General features: G+C 47.7%; 3 protein-coding genes and 1 long non-coding RNA gene across 5 annotated transcripts; all 4 read right to left on the bottom strand.

Annotated features, from left to right (window-relative positions):
- Positions 1-956: 956 nt before the first annotated feature.
- Positions 957-5,871, bottom strand: LOC142898505 (glutamine-rich protein 2-like). Of its 2 annotated transcripts, none has more exons than XM_076041460.1 (12): positions 5,474-5,871; positions 5,295-5,380; positions 4,425-4,526; positions 4,152-4,220; positions 3,704-3,868; positions 3,514-3,632; positions 3,353-3,418; positions 3,084-3,185; positions 2,427-2,571; positions 2,230-2,341; positions 1,928-2,044; positions 957-1,205 (listed from the first exon to the last, which is right to left on the bottom strand). In XM_076041460.1, exons 1-12 carry the CDS (start codon positions 5,862-5,864, stop codon positions 1,096-1,098), a joined length of 1,584 nt encoding a protein of 527 aa, XP_075897575.1. In that variant the 5' UTR covers positions 5,865-5,871; the 3' UTR covers positions 957-1,095. The 2 variants fall into 2 exon arrangements, with proteins under 2 accessions (XP_075897575.1, XP_075897576.1); XM_076041461.1 differs by having other exon boundaries at positions 4,155-4,220.
- A 25-nt stretch (positions 5,872-5,896) lies between these two features.
- Positions 5,897-10,326, bottom strand: LOC142898513 (uncharacterized). The gene is made up of 4 exons (XM_076041472.1): positions 10,022-10,326; positions 7,670-7,750; positions 6,516-6,593; positions 5,897-6,357 (listed from the first exon to the last, which is right to left on the bottom strand). Exons 1-4 carry the CDS (start codon positions 10,298-10,300, stop codon positions 6,094-6,096), a joined length of 702 nt encoding a protein of 233 aa, XP_075897587.1. The 5' UTR covers positions 10,301-10,326; the 3' UTR covers positions 5,897-6,093.
- On the bottom strand, positions 6,602-7,308 carry LOC142898522 (uncharacterized). Its single transcript, XR_012928606.1, has 3 exons — positions 7,202-7,308; positions 6,925-7,144; positions 6,602-6,846 (listed from the first exon to the last, which is right to left on the bottom strand). It is a non-coding gene; the product is annotated as an uncharacterized LOC142898522 (long non-coding RNA).
- A 905-nt stretch (positions 10,327-11,231) lies between the features above and the next one.
- On the bottom strand, positions 11,232-18,041 carry mfsd11 (major facilitator superfamily domain containing 11). Its single transcript, XM_076041465.1, has 13 exons — positions 17,880-18,041; positions 17,700-17,755; positions 16,994-17,101; positions 16,813-16,892; positions 16,637-16,733; positions 16,500-16,558; positions 16,261-16,420; positions 15,056-15,099; positions 14,892-14,957; positions 13,833-13,958; positions 13,563-13,737; positions 13,324-13,459; positions 11,232-13,246 (listed from the first exon to the last, which is right to left on the bottom strand). The coding sequence occupies exons 1-13, from the start codon at positions 17,973-17,975 to the stop codon at positions 13,085-13,087; spliced, it is 1,365 nt and encodes a 454-aa protein (XP_075897580.1). The 5' UTR covers positions 17,976-18,041; the 3' UTR covers positions 11,232-13,084.
- Between the last annotated feature and the right edge of the window lie 997 nt (positions 18,042-19,038).

Raw genomic sequence — 19,038 nt, 5'->3', positions numbered from 1 at the left:
ACCAGTGGAAAATGTTTTCCCTCTTATACGCAGAAACAAGAAAATGAGTCTTGTTAATTTTACACGTTACGTTAACGTGACCTTACAGTGCAAAAAAGATCTCCCCCCCCCCCCCCCCCCAAGTTTCCAATTCGAAAATAAAGTTGAATTTTCGAGAATAAAGTCGACGTAAAAAATAATAAAATTGAAATTTTGCAATTAATGTCAACGTGAAGTCAGTCAAAATGTGGAGAATGTGGTGGGATTCACCTGTTTTCAGCAGGTCTACTCGCCAAGTTACACTTTATTTGTGTTGACTTCATTCACGAAATTTCAACTTAAAAACTCAATATGAAAACTTATATTTTTTGTTCTCTCCTTGTGGCCCTCATCCTCTTTCTTAAATATGTGTACGCATACATCTATATTTGCCAGCAGGATGTCAGTGTCTTAGGAGACAAAGACACTCCTAGTACTACAAACAGTACTACTGCTACTAGCAGCAGCAATACTACTGCTACTAGCAGTAGTATTGGCATTTTGTGAATAAAATCCAGATACCGGAGTGTAAATTTGACTCGACAGTAAAAGCTCCTCGTCGGAGCAGATTATATTTTATTCATGCTCTCATTTATTCAGTGAGTGGACGGGTCGCGCTCGAGCTCCTGCTCCACTTCCTGCTCTCACCCTCGTGTTTCTGTGAACAGGAAGTGCGGCGAGTTTGTCCCCGGCGACGGTGATGTAAGACAGTGTGTGACGGTTGGAGGAAGCCACGCTGAGTAGTTTCACTCTGACTGACGGAGGGTGTGTGAACGCAACACTTCATAATAACACCATTGTGTTCCCACCGTGGTTCTCACCCGCGAGCCGCCCCTTTAAGACGGTAGGAGAAGGTCGACAGACAGGAATGCAAGACGAAGCTCCTCGGGAGCGGCAGGAAGTAGTGACAGCTACTTGGTGTTTTTAATCAATGAAAACATGGTTTGATCACAGACAATGAGGGGGAGGGGGGGGGGGGAATTAAATATAAAACAGCTGTTTCACTTTTTTTTTTCTTTTTTTTACGTCGCTGAAACGCGGTTTAAAAGACCCAATGCAGCGCTTCCCAACCGCCACCTAGTGGTCGAACGGCGTGTCGGCCCGATGCTCGGCGGCGTCCTGAGTGACGAAGTTGTGAGACGTGCAGCCCGGTGTCGGCACCGCCCAATCACGACCCGAGCTGGAGGCTGGAGGTCCAACAAAATGCCCGATTGATGTCAGTCACATTTACACCAGTTCACTGTTTCTAACATGTTTCTACTGTGTAGCATTATACAGTATATCCCCTGTCCCCCGCCCCCCCCCCCCCCAGTGCTGTTTGAATAGATATTTCAAAACACTTTGATTTTGTTTTTTGTTGTTGTTTTTTTTTTCTATATGATGTACTTTGGGGGGAGGGGAAGTTATATATATATATATAAAAAAAACAAAACAGAAACATCATCAGACCTGTTTTTCTGCACGCCTACTGTGCGTCTATTTTTAGATTCACTCTGAGTGCTTTCAATGCTTTCAAAGCGTCAGTGGTTTCCCTCTATGATATTATACAGTGTGTGTATACACATGTATATGGACTACCAGTCAAAAGCTTTTGATTGAATGGTTTTCCTTCCATTGTCACGACTGTTGACATTGTAGATTGTCACTCGAGGCAGCAACACTATGGATGAACACATATGGAATATATGCATTTTTTTCATGTGCCACATCAATCCTCATATCTTGCTCATATGTTTGATGTCTTCAGTGAGTATCTACAGTGTAGAAAGTAGTCAAGATAAAGAAGAAACAGCTGTGTCCCAACTGTTGACTGCTAGTTTGTATATACAGTACATACATATATACATATAATATATATATGTATATATAAATGCACCATGGTTTCCAGTCTCATCTGTGTGTCACCCACCTGAGCGGCTGCACTGGCCGTTCTTGGCATTGTGCTGGTGGAGGTGCTGCTGCAGCTGGGAGCCGCTGCCGACCTCTGGAGACGTCACAGGTCTGCTGGGGCGGGACTTCCACAGACCTGCAAACACAAAGCACGCAACAAAAATATGAAAAACACAGGAAACTGTGAGCGACTTTGAAGCCCGCTAGCACGCTAACAGCCGTTCCCGCCGCTAAGTGGGCCCTGGGCTAGCCTGTTAGCGTGCTAACAGTGAGAGCGCCGTGTGGTCGTATCTGAGATGCAGCTGAACACAGGAAGCTCACCTTCCTTGGCCGAGATGGTGGGCAGTCTGTTCTCCGGGTTTCTGACCACTGGTGTGTTGAGGCGACCTTTGTAAATGTGACCATCCAGACCGACGATATCGACCTCCTCGGACTGACCAATCAGAAGACAGCAGCAGCAGCAGGGTTAACCTCTGCTTGGGTTGTTTGAACTTGCTCTGTGCTGTGTGAATCTTCACCTGGATGACCACGTCCACCTCGCCGTGCGTGCAGGGCCTGGCGGTGGCGTGCCGCCTCTGATTGGTTGGGTTCACCGTGTGACTCCCCCCGCAGTTCCGAGACACGTTGAAGTGGCCGTAGTCGGTCAGGCCCGACATCCGCTCACTGGCCCAGTCAATCAGAGAGAGACCCTCTTCAGTCTTAGCTTCACTCCTGCTGCTGCTGCCAGTGGACAGCTGCACCAGCCAGACTCAATAAAAAGTGCATGCACCGGCCGTGTACTTGTGTATATTTGGCCATTGTTTATATTGTTGATCATGTTTTTTTAAATTGAATTTTTATTGGGCTTTTTAAAAATATTTTTCATCGATAAATCCTGACGCTATAATTAGCAATATCCCCACCTCACAGGCTATTAGCTATTAGTAGGTTTATTTTATTCTACTCTATTATTTTCTAAGTGGGGTTGGAGCATTTACCAGATCTAATTCAATTTCGTCTCTTCCAACTGTGCTTTGCAGGTCACAGTGGAGTCCTGACTATGTGCTAGAAACAGGATCATAAAATGTGACAGAAAAGCGGAGATTAACGGTCGCGACTCAGGCAGGCAGAGCCGGGCCAAAGATGTGGGACCTCCTCTGCCCTCTGCTGGCCACTCTGCCAAACAGCAGGCTCACCTGCGGTAGTGCTGGCGGAACTGCTCCAGAGCGTAGACGGTGAACGGCCGGATGGACCTATGAGCTGGAAAGCCCGGAGTTGACGGCAGCGTCACCAGGTGTCTGTGTGTCACACACACACACACACACACACACACACACACACACACACACACACACACACACATAATTCAAACACACGCTATCAATTCACATATTAAATTAATTTACTATAGATTTAATCTGTAACTGTGTGTGTGTGTGTGTGTGTGTGTGTGGAGCATGCTCACTGCTCAGTGGAGTACTTGACCACCGGCCGGTCACAGGAGAGGCAGTGAAATCGGTCCACCAGCTGCCTGCTCGGCAACACAAACAACAAAGACCGGACCAAATAAAAGAAAATAAATGTTTGTTCATGTTTTGGGCAATTTTTGTCTTTGGCTCCACCCACTTTCTCAGCACGGCGGCGTCGTCCAGCTCGGCGGCCTCCTGCGCCTGCAGCCTCTCGGCGATGCTCCTCCAGCGGCCGTCCAGCTGCTTCCTCAGCGGCTCCAGCTCCGTGCTACTGAGCTGCGCAGGCGTCGGGACACCACGGTCAGACGGAACCGGGGTTCTGCGGTTCCTCGCGGGGCTCCACCCACCTTACAGTCCAGCTCGGCGGTCAGCTTGTGGACAGCCCGCTGCCAGTCCTGCTCCTGGACGCTCAGCTGGTCCCGCAGCTGCTGCACGGCGGCGCTCAGCTGCTCCGTGGCCGACTGGGACTGCAGGCGGCTGACCCTCCCCTCCGGGGAGGTGGGAGGGGCTCTCTGGTGGAGGCAGAAGACACAATTGCATTTTTGCATTCATATCTTCGACAGACAGACAGACAGACAGACAGTCACACAGACAGACAGACAGTCACACACACAGACAGCCAGACAGATAGATAGACAGATAGACAGTCACACAGACAGACAGACAGACAGACAGACAGTCACACACACACACAGACAGACAGACAGACAGACAGATAACTGCTAGCAATACAATAAAGTGCATCTTGCTGTATGATCACAGTTTTTTGTTCAAATATCCAACATATGAACTCACAACCTCAGTCTGGACTGTGAGCTTGTCGACCTTTTTGTCCTGCAGCTCCTCTGTTGCCTTGAACAGCTCCTGGCAGAACAGCACAACACAAACACACGCTGGCACTCGCCACTAATGAATACAACATCATTCAAAAAAAAAAAAAATAAACATCATGTGATGTGCATGCTAAATATAAAGTCTGAAGACGCCAAAGTGACACTTTGCTACGCAAGGCTACACTGAGAGGCCGTCATGTGACCAAGCAGCAATGTTTGGAGTTTCTCAGTTGACCTCTATGTGGCGCTGCAGGCGTCTGCAGCTGCCGTCCTGCTTCTCGCACTCGGCTCGGAGCTGCAGGAAGGTTTTCTGCAAGTCGCTCTGCAGCCGCTGGTTCTGAGGCACAAACACACAACAACAGATGAAAACAAGTGTGTTACAGAGCAGAGCAGGCATGGGCCAGCTGTTGTACTGCACTGTGTACAGCAGGGGTCGGGAACCAGTGGCCAGCCACATGTGGCTCTTTTGATGACGGCATCTGGCTCACAGAAAAAGCTTAGCTGACCTTTCTTAACACAAGTTAATGAATAATTCCGCTGATTTTCAAGGAAAACGTTACAAAAATGTCAGTGCTAAAAATAATCTTCCCACAAAAATTCTCGTGCATTTTATAGGCAACAATTTTTTTATTTTTTTTACCGCAAATGTTCAGGGTTGCAGCCTGGATGACATCTGTGCTTCAGTATATGTGAGGGTTCGACACCTCTATTTTTCATTTCTATTTTTTTTGTGTGGTGAAGCAGAACTTCCTGCCGTTTAATCAGAAAATTAGACAGCTGATTTACACAGCGAGCGCGGTGGTTTCGTAATTCGCTCTCATACTTTAATTCTCTGCACTGCATTAAAACAACATTTTGATGCCAGGACCGTTGCCCCCACGCACCGCGGACAAAGACGCAGAGGAAAAGGGACAGGAGTGGAGGTTAGACGTGGAGTTACGAATTAAAAATAAAGATTACAAATATCGTACGGCTCTCACGAAAATCATTTTTAAAATATTAAATTTTTTTTGGCTCTATTAGCCAAAAAGGTTCCCGACCCCTGGTGTGTAGATACGACAGTATGTGTGTATTATAGTGACGCTAGTGTGTGTTTGGCCACCACCTCGTCCCGCTGGCTGCTGAGGCCCTGCAGCAAAGTTCTCTGCTGCCTCAGCTGCTCCATCACGTCGCTCGACGGCTCCTGTGACCCTGGACGGACAAAATCAGGTTGAGTTTAGAAAATCAATCCATCCATCGATGGACGGGAGGTGAGAGAGTGGAGACCGGGCTGGACGACGTTACCGCGGCTGCTGACCAGCTCCTGGAGCCGCCTCCGCTCCGCCCGCTCCTCCACTCTTCCCTCCTCCAGCGCTGCCACCCGAGGCCCCAGTCTGCGGAACCTCTCCCTCAGTCTGCTCAGGTCCCTCAGGACCTCCACGGCCTCAAGGTGGCGCTCTGGCAAAGGCACGCCACGGCTCCCCGACGGAACTGGAGAGTCTCCAGAACTGTCCTGAAGGTTCTGACTGCGTTGAGTGGACTGGACAGGAAGTGGGGAGGAGACGCTGCCGGGAGGAGGAGGAGGAGAAGGAGGAGGAGGAGGAGGAGGAGGAGGAGAGTTGACGGCTGCAGACTCCTGGTGAAACACAAGCAGGTCTCCAGGTGACACCAGGTAAAAAACAACTGTGCAAAACATGGTTCCATCACCTCCGAAACATCTCCAATCTTCCCCCACTTCAACCACACCAGAAGCAGAGAAGCTGCTCCATGCCTTCATCTGCTCAAGGCTGGACTGTTGGAACTGACTCCTTCCTTCAGCTGTGGTGAGGGTTCAACACAATCTGGACTCTTATTTAGAAAGACTCTGGAGTCTTGGATGGATGAGAGGAGAGCAGGCTGGCGTTTTCTTCTCCACTTCTCTGTTTTTAAGAGTGTTGTTTCACAGTTTTTCCTTCGTTTTTGTTTTTTTTTATCTGTAGCACTTTGAGAAAAGTGCTTAATAAATAAAATGTACAATTATTATTATTATTATTATTATTATCTCTAGTTCCTCCTCTCAGCTCTCCGTGTCCCACCTGCTGCAGCTGCTCTCCGTCCCGCAGCAGAGCCGAGTGCAGGACGTCCCAGGTCACGCAGCCACTCAGCTGCTCCGCCTCGGGGAGCGTCTGCAGCGAGTCACTCAAAGATCTCTGAGACATCACGCAGAGAGAGAGAGAGAGAGAGAGAGAGAGAGAGAGAGAGAGAGAGAGAGAGAGAGAGTCTGTTCAGTTAGTTGGTGGAGATGCAACTGCTGTGAGCAGCACCGTCTGCAGCATTTTGTCTTGTTTTGTTCCGTTAAAGCTCTCACCACTGTTGTCTCCAGAGCGTCCACACGGTGGCAGCACTGCTCCACTGCGGACACCTTCTCCACATGAAGGTCGAACACCTGGTTTACACAGACAAGACATATTACAGCAAATCTCGGAAGCTGGAGAACCTGGAGAAGCCAGCAGACACTGGAGAACCTGGAGAAGCCAGCAGACACTGGAGAACATGGAGAAAAGCCAGCAGACACTGGAGAACCTGGAGAACCCAGCAGACACTGGAGAACATGGAGAGAAGCCAGCAGACACTGGAGAACATGGAGAAAAGCCAGCAGACACTGGAGAACCTGGAGAACCCAGCAGACACTGGAGAACCTGGAGAGAAGCCAGCAGACACTGGAGAACCTGGAGAACCCAGCAGACACTGGAGAACATGGAGAGAAGCCAGCAGACACTGGAGAACCTGGAGAACTCAGCAGACACTGGAGAACCTGGAGAACTCAGCAGACACTGGAGAACATGGAGAACCCAGCAGACACTGGAGAACCTGGAGAGAAGCCAGCAGACACTGGAGAACCTGGAGAACCCAGCAGACACTGGAGAACATGGAGAGAAGCCAGCAGACACTGGAGAACCTGGAGAACCCAGCAGACACTGGAGAACTCAGCAGACACTGGAGAACATGGAGAACCCAGCAGACACTGGAGAACCTGGAGAGAAGCCAGCAGACACTGGAGAACCTGGAGAACTCAGCAGACACTGGAGAACCTGGAGAACCCAGCAGACACTGGAGAACATGCAAACTCCACACAGAAAGGCCCCAGGCCTGGAATCAAACTCACAACCTTCTTGCTGTGAAAACCACTGTGCCACTGTGTCGCCCTTTCCTATTTTATATTTATCTAATATTTTTAAAAATAAATATATTAAAAAGCATTATTTATATCATCATATATTGTTGTTATTATTATTATTGTTATTTGGGGGTAGGGCAGGTTGTCCACTGGTTGGAGGTTCAAATCCCACTCCATCCCAGTCTGTCATTGTGTCCTTGGGCAAGACACTGAACCCTACCTTGCTCCCAATGGGACCGGCAGCGCCACCCATTGGTGTATGAGTGTATGAGTGAACGAGCTACCGTGGAGGTGCTGGAAAGCGCTGTAGAAGTGCAGTCCATTATTATGAGGTCAACAGTCACCTTCTGCTGGGAGCGGAGCTGCTCCACTTCCTCCTTCAGCTGGTTGGTCTGCTGGTGGAGCTCCTGGATCACCTTCAGGGCCTAGAACACAGAGAAGCAGAGCTGAATCTGTGCAGAAGTCAGACTCCCAGCCGAGCGTCCAATCAGAGGGAGGGTGTTTAAGAAGCAGATGTGATGAATGGAAGGTCGCAGCTGTTGCACTGATCCATCCTGAAGTGACTTTCCTCTCATTTCCTGTCGGGGGGTGGGGGGGCGGGGGGGTTGACCAAGCAAACCGCCATGTTGAATATTTTCTCAGCAAATTAGAAGTTTGGTGTGTGTGTGTGTGTGTGTGTGTGTGTGTGTGTGTGTGCATTCCTGAGCTGCTGTTTAACCAGCGTCAGATGTGCCTGGACATGCAGTGATGCACGGCGGCGGCGGCGGCGACCGCACAGTGACCCGTTACCGTGACGATCACTTCCTGTTGCTCCACAGTTTGGAATGATGCCAAACTATCAATGTTTTTCTTTCTCATCGTACTCACACAATATGTGCAGGTTTATTTTTTTTATTTATTTCAATCAACCGAGTCAACACAACCTGGGGGTTTTATTGCGTTAAATCCAGGTTTTGCCTTTGTGTCTCAGCAGCTCTGACTGATTTATTTAAGTTATGAGATAGAAATGACACAGTAGTAATAGACTGATAATAGTTAACAGCAGTTTCAAGGGGTGAGAGATCTGACAATGCAGGAAGAAAAATGTTATTTTTGAAAACGCTCTCAATGTTGTGATGCAATTTAAAAGAAAAAAAAAAAACCTTAAAGCTGACTTTTGTTTTTGATTAAAAAAAGAAATGATCATCGTATGTCTCTTTGACAACCAAACAAACCACTGGAGGATCACAGGTCGGTCGACCTTTAGAATGTGTTACTCTTTAATCTATCGCCTCAGATAACGAGTTGAACTTTGACACACAAACTTCACTCGGCCACACCCAGATGAGTGTCCACCAGGGGGCGACAGCAGAAGGTCCAACAGGTGTTTTATGAAATTCATCCCTCTCGGAAGAGGACGGTGATGAGTGGCCACTGTCAGCTGCCACTTGCTGCTGACACGTTTGTGTGGCAGTTGGCGGGCAGAAGAACGGTAGCAGGACCTGGAGCGTGTCCAGGTCCTGGTCCAAGACCTGGTCCAGGGCCGTGTCACCCCGGGTCAACTCGTCATACTTAACTCAGAGGATCTGACAGCTGACCCTGACTGCACCCACAGCAGACATGAATCATTCAGGCGGGAGTCTAAAGGACGGCAGCATCACCTGCATCCCCGCCTTTCACCCCGGGGACATTCATCCGCTGACGGGCCGACTCATCTCTGCAGGGGACTAATTACCCCCGGCCCGGTGGCACGCAGCGCAGGAGGAGCCGACAGGGACGACAGGGTGACGTCAGGAGCAGGGAGAGTTTAGGCTTCATGGAAAGTCTGCAACTAAAAGTCCCGTCCTGGAGTAAAAATCACCCAAGAGTCATCTCTGGGTGATGACAGCTGATGGTGCATGTAGAGCTGGAGACCCACCCCCACCTCCAGCCCCACCCCCACCCAACAGAAACATGAAGAGAGGCACGCAGAGGTCATTTGAGATGTCAGGGTGGCACCCATCTCCTATTGTCTGTCAGTGGAGGCTTAACCGCTGCGCTGAAATGTTTGCTGCAGGCCGCCAAAGACGAGGAGGAGGAAGAGGAGGAGGAAGGAGGAGGTGCAGTCGGCTACATTCTGACGTTCTGATGCTCTGAAGAACGAGAGCTTTAAACCACGAAGCACCAAGAGACCAGAATCAGTAACCCTCGAAATATCCAAGAAAAAGAACAAACTGCAGGCAGGTAGCGACAATACAGCGGGCAACACACCTGCCTGTCTGAACACTGGAGCTCAAACAGCTGGAACAACATAAGCCACTGATACTACTACTACTACTACTACTATATATAATAATAATAATAATAATAATTCTCTTACATGGATATTTTTACCTCCTTCCTTTACAGGTTTATTTTTACACACATAATCTGTACTAATAATCACAATTAATACACCAAACAAGCAACCAGTTAATTTTCCAGAGATTTATAAAATACTACGAAGTATTTTACTGTGTTCTAAATTAATTATTGTGGGAAGAACAGATTGCAACTACTTTAGGAGTTCCGAACCAAACTAAAGACCTTGATTTATATTTTATTTGAGGTCAAAAGAAAAGTTTTAGTTTGTAGCATCCGGTCTTATTTTTGTATTACACAGTGTTTTTTTTTGTTTGTTTGTTTGTTTGTTTATTAAACGAATGTTCCAAAGAACCAAATGGGAATGTGGTTCTCACCTCAGTCACGCCGTCCTCGCAGCTCCGGATGCGGGAGCCGACGGTCCGCTGCGGCTGGGGCTCGGTGCTGGCCCGGAGCTCCTTCCCTGCCGCCGCCTCCTCCGAGTGCCGGTGGCCGGGAGGAGCGTCCTCCCAGCGGGCGGTCACCTCCTGGAGGTCCAGGTGCCGGAGCACCGCATGGAGGAGGACGTGGAGGGCGTTGAAGTTCACGGCTCCTCTCTGAGGCGTCCCGATGGACAGGTTCAACAACTCCAACAGGCTGATGTTCTCCACAGACATTTTTTAATATATATATATGTATATGTGTAACTATACATATATATATATATATGTAACTTTTTTTTTTTTTGTTGAGAGTTAAGCTATCGTTAGCTGGCTAGCTAATCAACTTTAACAACTCACAGCTGCTCTCATTTTGTTTTTTGTTTTTTTAGCCACCAATTTTCTTCGTCTTATGACTAGACATTAAATTAAGGCTACCACGTTAAAAAAAAAAAAAAAAATGTTGAATGTTTTTTAAAGTTTCTTCTCTGAAGTGTTAAATTATATGAAACATCCCCTTGAGACGCTAATCTCGGGCGGTTTAAAGAGTAAATTAACAGAGAGGGAGCAGCAGCAACCTCGGCTGGAAAAGTTGCGTCACAACGACCGGATGTCGCTACATTTACCTTTCAGAGTAAAACTTTGAACGCATAGATTGCGTGAAAATGTGGAATATTCAACCAAAGTCTAACCTGAAATTGCACCGAAAACAACGTCATGCGTCGAAATCGAATATTTCTTGAAGCCGCTGGTTGAAGTTGGTAGTAGCTGTGTTTGATTTTAAATGGAATGACCGGATCTAGTTTGTAACACCAAAGCGGACTTGACGTCGCTTCTGTTTGTGGATTCCCACGTTGAACTCAACGGGCAGAAGCGTTAGTTGTCACTAGGCAACAAGTCGGTCATGCTGCGTCAACTGAGACGGGGAAAAAAATGTTGGATTCCGCTGACATGGCAACATCTTTCTTTTATTTAATTCGGTCAAAACTGTTTTTATTGTTTGCGCTCATGATTTAAAAAAAAAATGCAACCAACAAGCACAGGAAACCAAGACACAAATGAAAATATCAAAATCATTCAACAACCTCAGCAATATATAAACCCCTTTTTTGTGTGTGAAAAAAAGGTTCATCTAAAGTGTTCAAAAAAGAAAAATCACAGGCAGATGTTAATAACAACATTTTATTGATCCTAAAAAGAAGCGAGAATGTCTTAATTTCTACATTCAAGTATAAAAAGAAAGTAATTTTCATTCATGTATTTCCCTTCATATCCTTGACTGACTGCATCCATACACATCACAACATGGAAATGACACCGGAACAAACCCAACCATGAGCTTCACCTCACATAATAACTTAAACAGCCTACCGGCCTACGGCCTTTCTTTGTCTGTTGTTTTGCATTGCCAGCGTCATGTGAATAACAGCGTCTGTTAAGGCCCAGTTCTACTGCTCCATGGCGGTTTGGCAACAGGTCAGTTGAAGATGTCTCAGTGGCATCTTTTCAAGAGTAAATAAATGTGTCTTAGTGCTTTTTAACAGCCTCTTCTTAATTCTTCCCCACCAACAACTCACTCACACACACACTCGACTAACCGTCTCAGACAGAAACACACTTGTGTGGCAACTACAGAACAATTTACAGGCGAAAAGAGTGGAAAAACAACACAGTGATTTTTGGGAAATCTTCAAACCAAAAAATTAAGAGGAAAAAAAAAAACGGTGGAAATCAGTAAAGAACAAAGTCCTTTGAAGACACTTGAAGCATCATCACCCATCATCATGACACACAGGAGTTTATACTAAACCGACAAGGAGTGCTTCCACCCACAGCGCTGAGATACACAGGAAGCAAAGGCACCACAGAAAGACTCAAAACTCTCTTCGTTCAGCATTCAGTTTTCTCATCCAGTACTAAAAAAAGAAGACGAGAGCAAAATCAGAGAACAGACGCTCCTTTTCTTCTGGCAAACTCACTCAACCGCATTTGAAGTAAGCAGGATCACGTCCTGGTGATTAGGAAACATCTCCTGGAATGTTGCGAGTCCTTCCAACCATCCAGGTCTGATGACTGAAGGAAAGCAGAGAGTCACCACCACACGGCACTGAGCAGAGTCAATGTTTCCCTTTGTTCCTAACTAGCCGTCACGTTGGGTCGCTGCCTCTGGCTGCACACGCCAGAATGTCAGCCATAAAGAAAATATTGGACTTGATGATGAATGAATGAATGGGGGAATGAATTGTGTCGGACTCGAGCTGAATGCTGGGAGGGGGGGGCAGAACTCCCCTCAGCCATCACGGCAGCCTCACAACTGCCTGTTTTCTTCATACATTTAAATTTTTGGCAACAATTTCTGATTGCAGGTGATGATCAAACGCAAATATGAATCCTCGTTAAGCGCAACTATGAACCAAAAAGCTGCGGTTTGTGGTTTTCAGATGAAACAAGGCGTAATGAATGACAAAATCTTTGGACAAAGGAATTCCAGCCGCTGGTTTTGATCTTTACGGGGGGAAAAAACTGCAGGCGGCTGTCATCAGAGGGACCGGCGGCCCACAAACTTGCTTTGATTCAAGGTGTTTGTTTCATTTTAAATTTACACCCAGCTAATATTAGTAATAATCATAATCATAATAATCCATCCAGTCTTGTCCAGGGTGTCCCCTGCCTTCGCCCTAAGACAGCTGGGAGAGGCTCCAGCAGACCCACCGTGACCCTGAGCTCGGGACTAAGCGGGTATGGAAAATGAATGAATGAATAATAATCCATCCATCCATTTTCAATACCCGCTCATTCCTGACCTGAGGGTCACGGGGGTCTGCTGGAGCCTCTCCCAGCTGTAATAATATATAATAATGATGGTAGCAACTATAAATAGTGGACCTGAGATGCATTGCCTTCACATTGAACAGAGAAGAGACTGTTGCTTTAGATTCATTTTCCCATCCCAGCAGCAGCTGAGTCAGGTGTTGGAGCGGCCCGGCGGCACGCTCGGCGCCTGCGGAGGGCCCCGCCCTCTCAGATAGTGCCGTAGTCCGACTCCCGCCGGATGGACTGGGCCAGCGCCTCCACCATGAAGAAGGTGACGGAGCCCAGGAAGCCCACCACCACCAGGATGAGCAGCTGCCAGTGCAGCAGCAGGTAGTTGCTGTAGGAGAAGGCCACCGCGGCCATGATGGACTGCGGAGGGAAAAAGGTGAGTTTTCAACGTGATCGGGACGAGCCGCCAGAGTTTGCTGCTTACGCGCGGCGCCCACCTGCGTGAACCTGAAGGCGGCGAAGGCGGGGGCGCTGTCGTCGCGGAACATGAAGCCGATGATGCTGAGCAGCTGAGTGTTGAAGCAGCTGTCGCCCAATCCCAGCAGGAAGCTGCTGAGCATGGCCACGGCCACGCTGGGACACGCACGACACACACAGGACAGAGGTCAGAGGTCAGAGGACACCGGCTGCGTCTCCATGACAGTTTGTCGGGGGGGGGGGGGTGAGGTTTCTTTACTTGGGTGTGATGAAGGCCTCCAGGTCGGTGCCTCCCTCCGGCGCCATGGGGGCATCGCTGGCGATGTTGAGGAACACCAGGTAGAAGGCGATGTAGTGCGTGATGAGCCCCAGCAGCACCACCGGGTTCCTCCCGAAGCGGTTGTTCTTGTTCAGCATCCCGAAGACGCCCCCTCCTGGCCGGATAGAAAGCAGGTCAGCGGGTCGGAGGGGAGTCGGTGCCAAGCTCGGCGTTGCATAGCGGCGGCTGGCGCGGCGTCGCCTCACTCACCCAAGATCTCGCCGATACCGATGAAGATGCCGGAGATGCCGATCAGACTCTTGGCGTCGTGGCCGAAGCGAGTCATGGCGCCGATGCACGTGCCGTACACACCGCTGTAGAACGTCAGCTCCAGGCCTGGCGGAGGAGGGGAGGGGGGGGGGGTGAGTATGGATGTATACGTACACTAGCAGTCTTAAGTTTGGACACATCGTCCTGATGAGGGCATATGAAGTTTATAGTTATCATTTGGGTATTTATGTATTAATGTTTATATGTATATATATGTGTGTGTGTGTGTGTGTATGTGTGTGTGTGTGTGTGTGTGTATATCGTAACTGGTATATTCAGAATGTTAAAAATGGATGTATAATTTTATTATATAATTTTTAATTTTAATTTCCTTGAGGGAGTCCCAAGGGGATCAATAAAGTGTGTCTATGTCTATGTCTATATCTATATATGTCTATATTGCACATGTAACATATTATACATATACATTACTTACAAATAGCTCATCACACTTGGAATTGTGTGGCAGTAAACATACATTTTGGTTTTTGGTGAAATTTTATTTTCATTCTTATTTCATTTTCATTGAGCACGGCTGTGAGAAGCAGCTAAAGGGCGTTGGGATTAGCGGTAGGGCTGGATGAGTCCAGTACTTCTTCCTACTCCTCTCCAGCATATTTAAGTTGTGGACATTTGTTGTTGTTGTTGTTTTCCTTGAGTAATAGGCTTGTATATTTCTACTATTGAATCTTTTTATTTCTTTTCCTTCTTTTTATGCTCAAATAAAGAATTAAATAAACAAATAAATAAAATGTCACGTTTTTTCTTTCATTTTCATGACTACTGACATCGTAGATTGTCACCGAATGAACACCTATGGAATATGGGTTCAACAATAAAGTGTGAAATGATTCAAACAGATGATCTGGAACAGCCATGTTTACAGTAAAATTACTGTGAAAGTAATGCGACTCTAACCCAGTAATTCACTGTAAACTGATATAGTATACAGTATATGTATACACACGCACACACACACACACACACACACTCACTCACCTGTGTAGGCGATGGAGATGCTGAGCAGCAGCATTTCCTTGGTGACAAACAACTTGCAGGCTTTGACTGCAGGGAGGCAATAAAAAAAAAAAAAAAAAGGTTGACGCTGACACACAAGACGAGTCGGGTTGCAGAAGGCAGAAGATTTTTCTGTTCTAACGTACCGAAAGCATCCACGGCCTGCTGGCAGAGGCCCGGGCGACGAGAGCTGCACAGGAGACACAACGACAACACCTTCATTTTCTCAACCTCAAATGGTTCTTTGCGGGCTTTTTCTCGGATATTCTCACGTCCAAACACGAGTCTGACCCCCAGGGGGCGCCGGCCGGCTGCTGGGGCGACAGTATCACAGCAGTGGCTCAGAGAAATGCAGAGAGGACGACGGCATTTACACTGAAAGGTCGACTGTCTCATCTTGTCCCGCTACAGCGAGGGTGCGGGGGGGCTGCAGGAGGGAAGGGCGTCTGTTTGCCTCAACAACAGTTCAGAATTTGAAAGTTGTGCTGGTTGGTTTTTAACGGCGTTAACGGCTGGGCTCCCTCCTACTTTTAACCACCCGCCATCATGGCAGGCAGGGCCCGGCTGCGTTCTTCAGGCCAGCTGCTGCTGGAGGTCCTGAGGTGGAGGCTAAAACAGTGGGCCGATTTGCTGTTGCTGCTCCCAGCCAGGCTGGAACAGACTGACGCCTGACATCTGCACCATTAAAGCTCTCAGCCTTTTTAAATCCAGGTTGAAGAGCCACTTTTCTAGACTGGCGTTCAGCTGTGGTTCCTGTAGGTGCACTCATTCTATCTGTCCTGTTTTATCTATTTGTTGATTTTAACCCTCTAGACCTTTCTTGTGCTTCTATTATGTACTGTTTTGCTTTGTTGCAAAGCACTTTGAGTGCCTTCCAGGCTATTGGAAAGGGCTGTATAAATACATTTCATTGATTTGATTGATTGACTGATTGAGTGGTTCAGCAGCGACAGCGAATTAAGATGCTCCTAGAATAAAGGTATTGATAGTAGCTCCAGCATTAAAGCCTGCAATACATTCTGAGAGCAGGCAAATGAGCTGCAGATGATAGAGGAAGTGAACTGACTGCATAACGACCAGACAGACGGCCTACTGGCTCTGCTGTCGTTCATTTCTTTTTGGACGTAAACTGTTGAAACTTTGTGAGGCCAAAACCAGAATTTGTAAAATCCTTCCTCACACTCAGTCCCTTTGTTGAAACAGTGAAATGTGTGCCCTCCTGGAGGTGAACCAGGAGGTCACACTGAAATATATTTTTTGGACAGCTTTCCTAAGGGTCAGTTCTCCATTTAACTTTAAATACTTCAGGACTTCCCTGATCCTAACTGGTGGGGGTCCCGACGCTGCTCACCTGGAGCCCTCCGTGGAATCCATGTTGTCGCCCTGCAGCAGCGACTCGGTCGCTTCCGAGGGGGCGGGATCGGGGTCTGGCTTCCGGAGGAGGAAGAAGAGGAAGCAGCCCACCAGGCTGATGACGGTGAGGGTGATGAACACCGTCTGACGGTCCTTGTCTGGAGACACGCGGCACAGATCGGCGGCTTAGAAAACGACTGAAACTGGCACGACGGCAGCAACGGAAACGCTTCCTACCCGTGATGTGATCGTGTCCGCGCCAAGCGCAGTAGATGTAGAGGTTTCCGAAGAACAAGCTGCAGTGAAAACAAAGCACGTTTGGGGAAATTGCCAATCCAAAACTCTGAAACCACAGCGAGCGGCCGAGGACTTACTTAAACTGCAGCAGCGCCCAGAAGATGCCGCTGTTCCTTCCGATGGTGCTGTCCGTGGAGTTGATGGTGAGCACGTGGCCCTGCGCCGTCCACAGCACTACGACACAAACAGGAAGAGTAAACGCACAGGGACGGGAGACGGCCGAGGGACGGGAGGCGGCCGCTGACGCCTTTACCTGCGGCTCCGATCCCAACCAGCACGGAGGCCGTGTAGAAGGTCCAGGTGTAGGGCTGGATGAACATAGCGATGTAGCCACTGGAGGAAAAGAACCAAGAGAAAACGCATGAGTGAAGACATCAGATTGGCCTGATTGGCACTGCGGGGGGCGCACGTGTTTGTCGCAGCGTGGATGTTACCTGTACAACAGCCCACTGAAGAACATGGAGAGCTGGGGTCCGATGAGTGCCACCACCGACGGGGCGATGAGGTTGCAGGTGGAGTAAACGCCATAGATGATGGCCATGCTGCAAGGAGACAACAGAGCAGTCGGCACGGTGGGTGAAACACTAGCTGCACGTTGTTACGATCACTGCTCTGTTGATGTGTGCGTGTGTGTGTGTGTGTGTGTGTGTGTGTGTGTGTGTGTGTGTGTGTTTTCTCATGAATTTGGCCATAAAACAGGAACAGAAAACCAGGCTGGGAACCACGTTGCGCTGGCTACTGTCCACCACCACCACCAGGAGAAGTAGGGCGGTGAAATGGAAGACGCAGCACTTGGACAGGCCGCACTGGGTCAGAGGTTCCCTCAAAATCCACAGCATGAGCTGCACTAGCAGGGTGGACCAGCGATGAGCAGGATAAGGGGAGCTACGCTCTCTCTCGGCTGTTACGTGACCAGCGTCCGTTTTCTTCGACAACTCAACACTATTGAGCCGCAGATAACAAAACTTTTATTGACCTCCAGGAACTGAAGTCACCAGACTATCTCCTGAGACGGTCAATCCGAAAAAAATCTAATTATCCTCCGAGGATTTCTGGGGCCAAACGGATCTGATTAAAGGAAAAAGCCCGGCTGGGTCTCGTGCCTGCGCCGGTCAACGTACACTGTGTGTGTGAAGCTACCTTGTGTATCCGCTGCCATGGAAGTCGGTGCTGTTGAAGCTCTTGATGACTGTTTGCTGCACAGATGAAGACGGAGGACAATTTTCAATGAGGGCAGTTTTTTTTTGTCAATGGTGGCATGTGACTAATCAGGAGTTCATTGATTGATTGATTGATTGACAGATTGACTGACACACCCACCTCTATGTTGCCACATGTCTGGAAGGCAGTGAACATAAACATAAAGCCGAAGCCCAGGATGATGATGTTTAACAGCTTTTTCCCTTCAGGACTCATTTTTGGAAAATTCTTCCAGGAAGTCAATGTTAAAAAAAAAAAAAGAAAAAAAAGAAGAAAAAAAACCTAGAGAGAGAGAACAGGCCAGAAAATAGCAGAAGTACAAAATAATGTGAATGATGAGAAGAAGAAGTAAGAAGTACACTTGAGACAGTCTCAATTCTCATAGTGGATAATTCATGCACACAATCAAATGCTGTTTTGCAGCAAACACCATTGCAAGAAGCTATATAAACATTTCCTGTTTTTACTCTTTAGGTCTTTTAGTTTTTCAAAAAATATAAATACATATCCAAGTTTCTTACTACTGACCTGAAACCGGTGACTGCAATAGATGTTTCTTCTTCAAACGGTTCACATATTTACAATCAAATACAGCAACATTGGTGACAACACAATAATAAAAACAGCCTACCAACAATCCCGCAGCTGGCTGTCAAACACGTCGGGTGCTCGCTCGTAGTGTTGTAAATCTATAGAAGAAAATGTTCTTCGCTAACATTAGCAGCCATCCATTTGGACCGAAAGCGACATCTCTCTGGTGGAAATGGATCCGGGACTTGTTTCACAACACCGGACACCGGGAGGACAGGACGGGGCTGTCATGTGAGGCGGTCAGCTGACTGTGGCGTCGAGAGACAAACGCTCGGCGACTCGTCAACCGCTTCTGCCGATATCCATAATTGTCGAGTTGATGGTTGTGGTGGTGGTCAGGACTGGTCGGGGCAAGTTGTGTCTACTTCCGGGTTCTGTGATTAAAGTTTTACTGCCGTCATTCATGTTTTACTTTGAACCGATTTAAATCGTGGCTAATGTCTTGCGCTAACGTGTTATTGTATATAGCTTGTTCTGTTTTTTTGTTTTTTGTTTTTTGTTTTTTGTTTTTTAAGAAACACCAGATCAAAACATATTTTTGCATAAACACGACGGACACTTTATACGGTGTCAACAGGAAATCTGCTTCCGGTCATAAACAAAACGGCGGAACGAACTGAAATAACACTGGACTTAACATAGATTCTAGATTAAAATAAATAAATAAAAAACGGCGTAAACTCGAAAT

Source organism: Nelusetta ayraudi, unplaced genomic scaffold, assembly GCF_046127955.1.
Source record: "Nelusetta ayraudi isolate G7.1 ecotype Tasmania unplaced genomic scaffold, CSIRO-AGI_Nayr_v1 ptg000067l, whole genome shotgun sequence".
NCBI lineage: Eukaryota > Metazoa > Chordata > Actinopteri > Tetraodontiformes > Monacanthidae > Nelusetta > Nelusetta ayraudi.
This window is presented reverse-complemented; position numbering and strand designations above follow the sequence as displayed.

Excerpts from the sequence above, each read along its gene's own strand:
- mfsd11 (XM_076041465.1), bottom strand. The coding sequence starts at position 17,975 with ATGAGTCCTGAAGGGAAAAAGCTGTTAAACATCATCATCCTGGGCTTC. Across the intron at positions 17,102-17,699 it reads CATGGCAGCGGATACACAAG|CATGGCCATCATCTATGGCG; the intron begins GTAGCTTCACAC and ends GTCTCCTTGCAG. Across the intron at positions 13,460-13,562 it reads GAGGCCTTCATCACACCCAA|CGTGGCCGTGGCCATGCTCA; the intron begins GTAAAGAAACCT and ends TGCGTGTCCCAG.
- LOC142898513 (XM_076041472.1), bottom strand. The coding sequence starts at position 10,300 with ATGTCTGTGGAGAACATCAGCCTGTTGGAGTTGTTGAACCTGTCCATC. Across the intron at positions 7,751-10,021 it reads GCGAGGACGGCGTGACTGAG|GCCCTGAAGGTGATCCAGGA; the intron begins GTGAGAACCACA and ends TCTGTGTTCTAG. Across the intron at positions 6,594-7,669 it reads AGCTCCGCTCCCAGCAGAAG|GTGTTCGACCTTCATGTGGA; the intron begins GTGACTGTTGAC and ends TGTGTAAACCAG.
- LOC142898505 (XM_076041460.1), bottom strand. The coding sequence starts at position 5,864 with ATGTTTTGCACAGTTGTTTTTTACCTGGTGTCACCTGGAGACCTGCTT. Across the intron at positions 4,527-5,294 it reads TCAGCAGCCAGCGGGACGAG|AACCAGCGGCTGCAGAGCGA; the intron begins GTGGTGGCCAAA and ends TTTGTGCCTCAG. Across the intron at positions 2,045-2,229 it reads CACCATCTCGGCCAAGGAAG|GTCTGTGGAAGTCCCGCCCC; the intron begins GTGAGCTTCCTG and ends TTGTGTTTGCAG.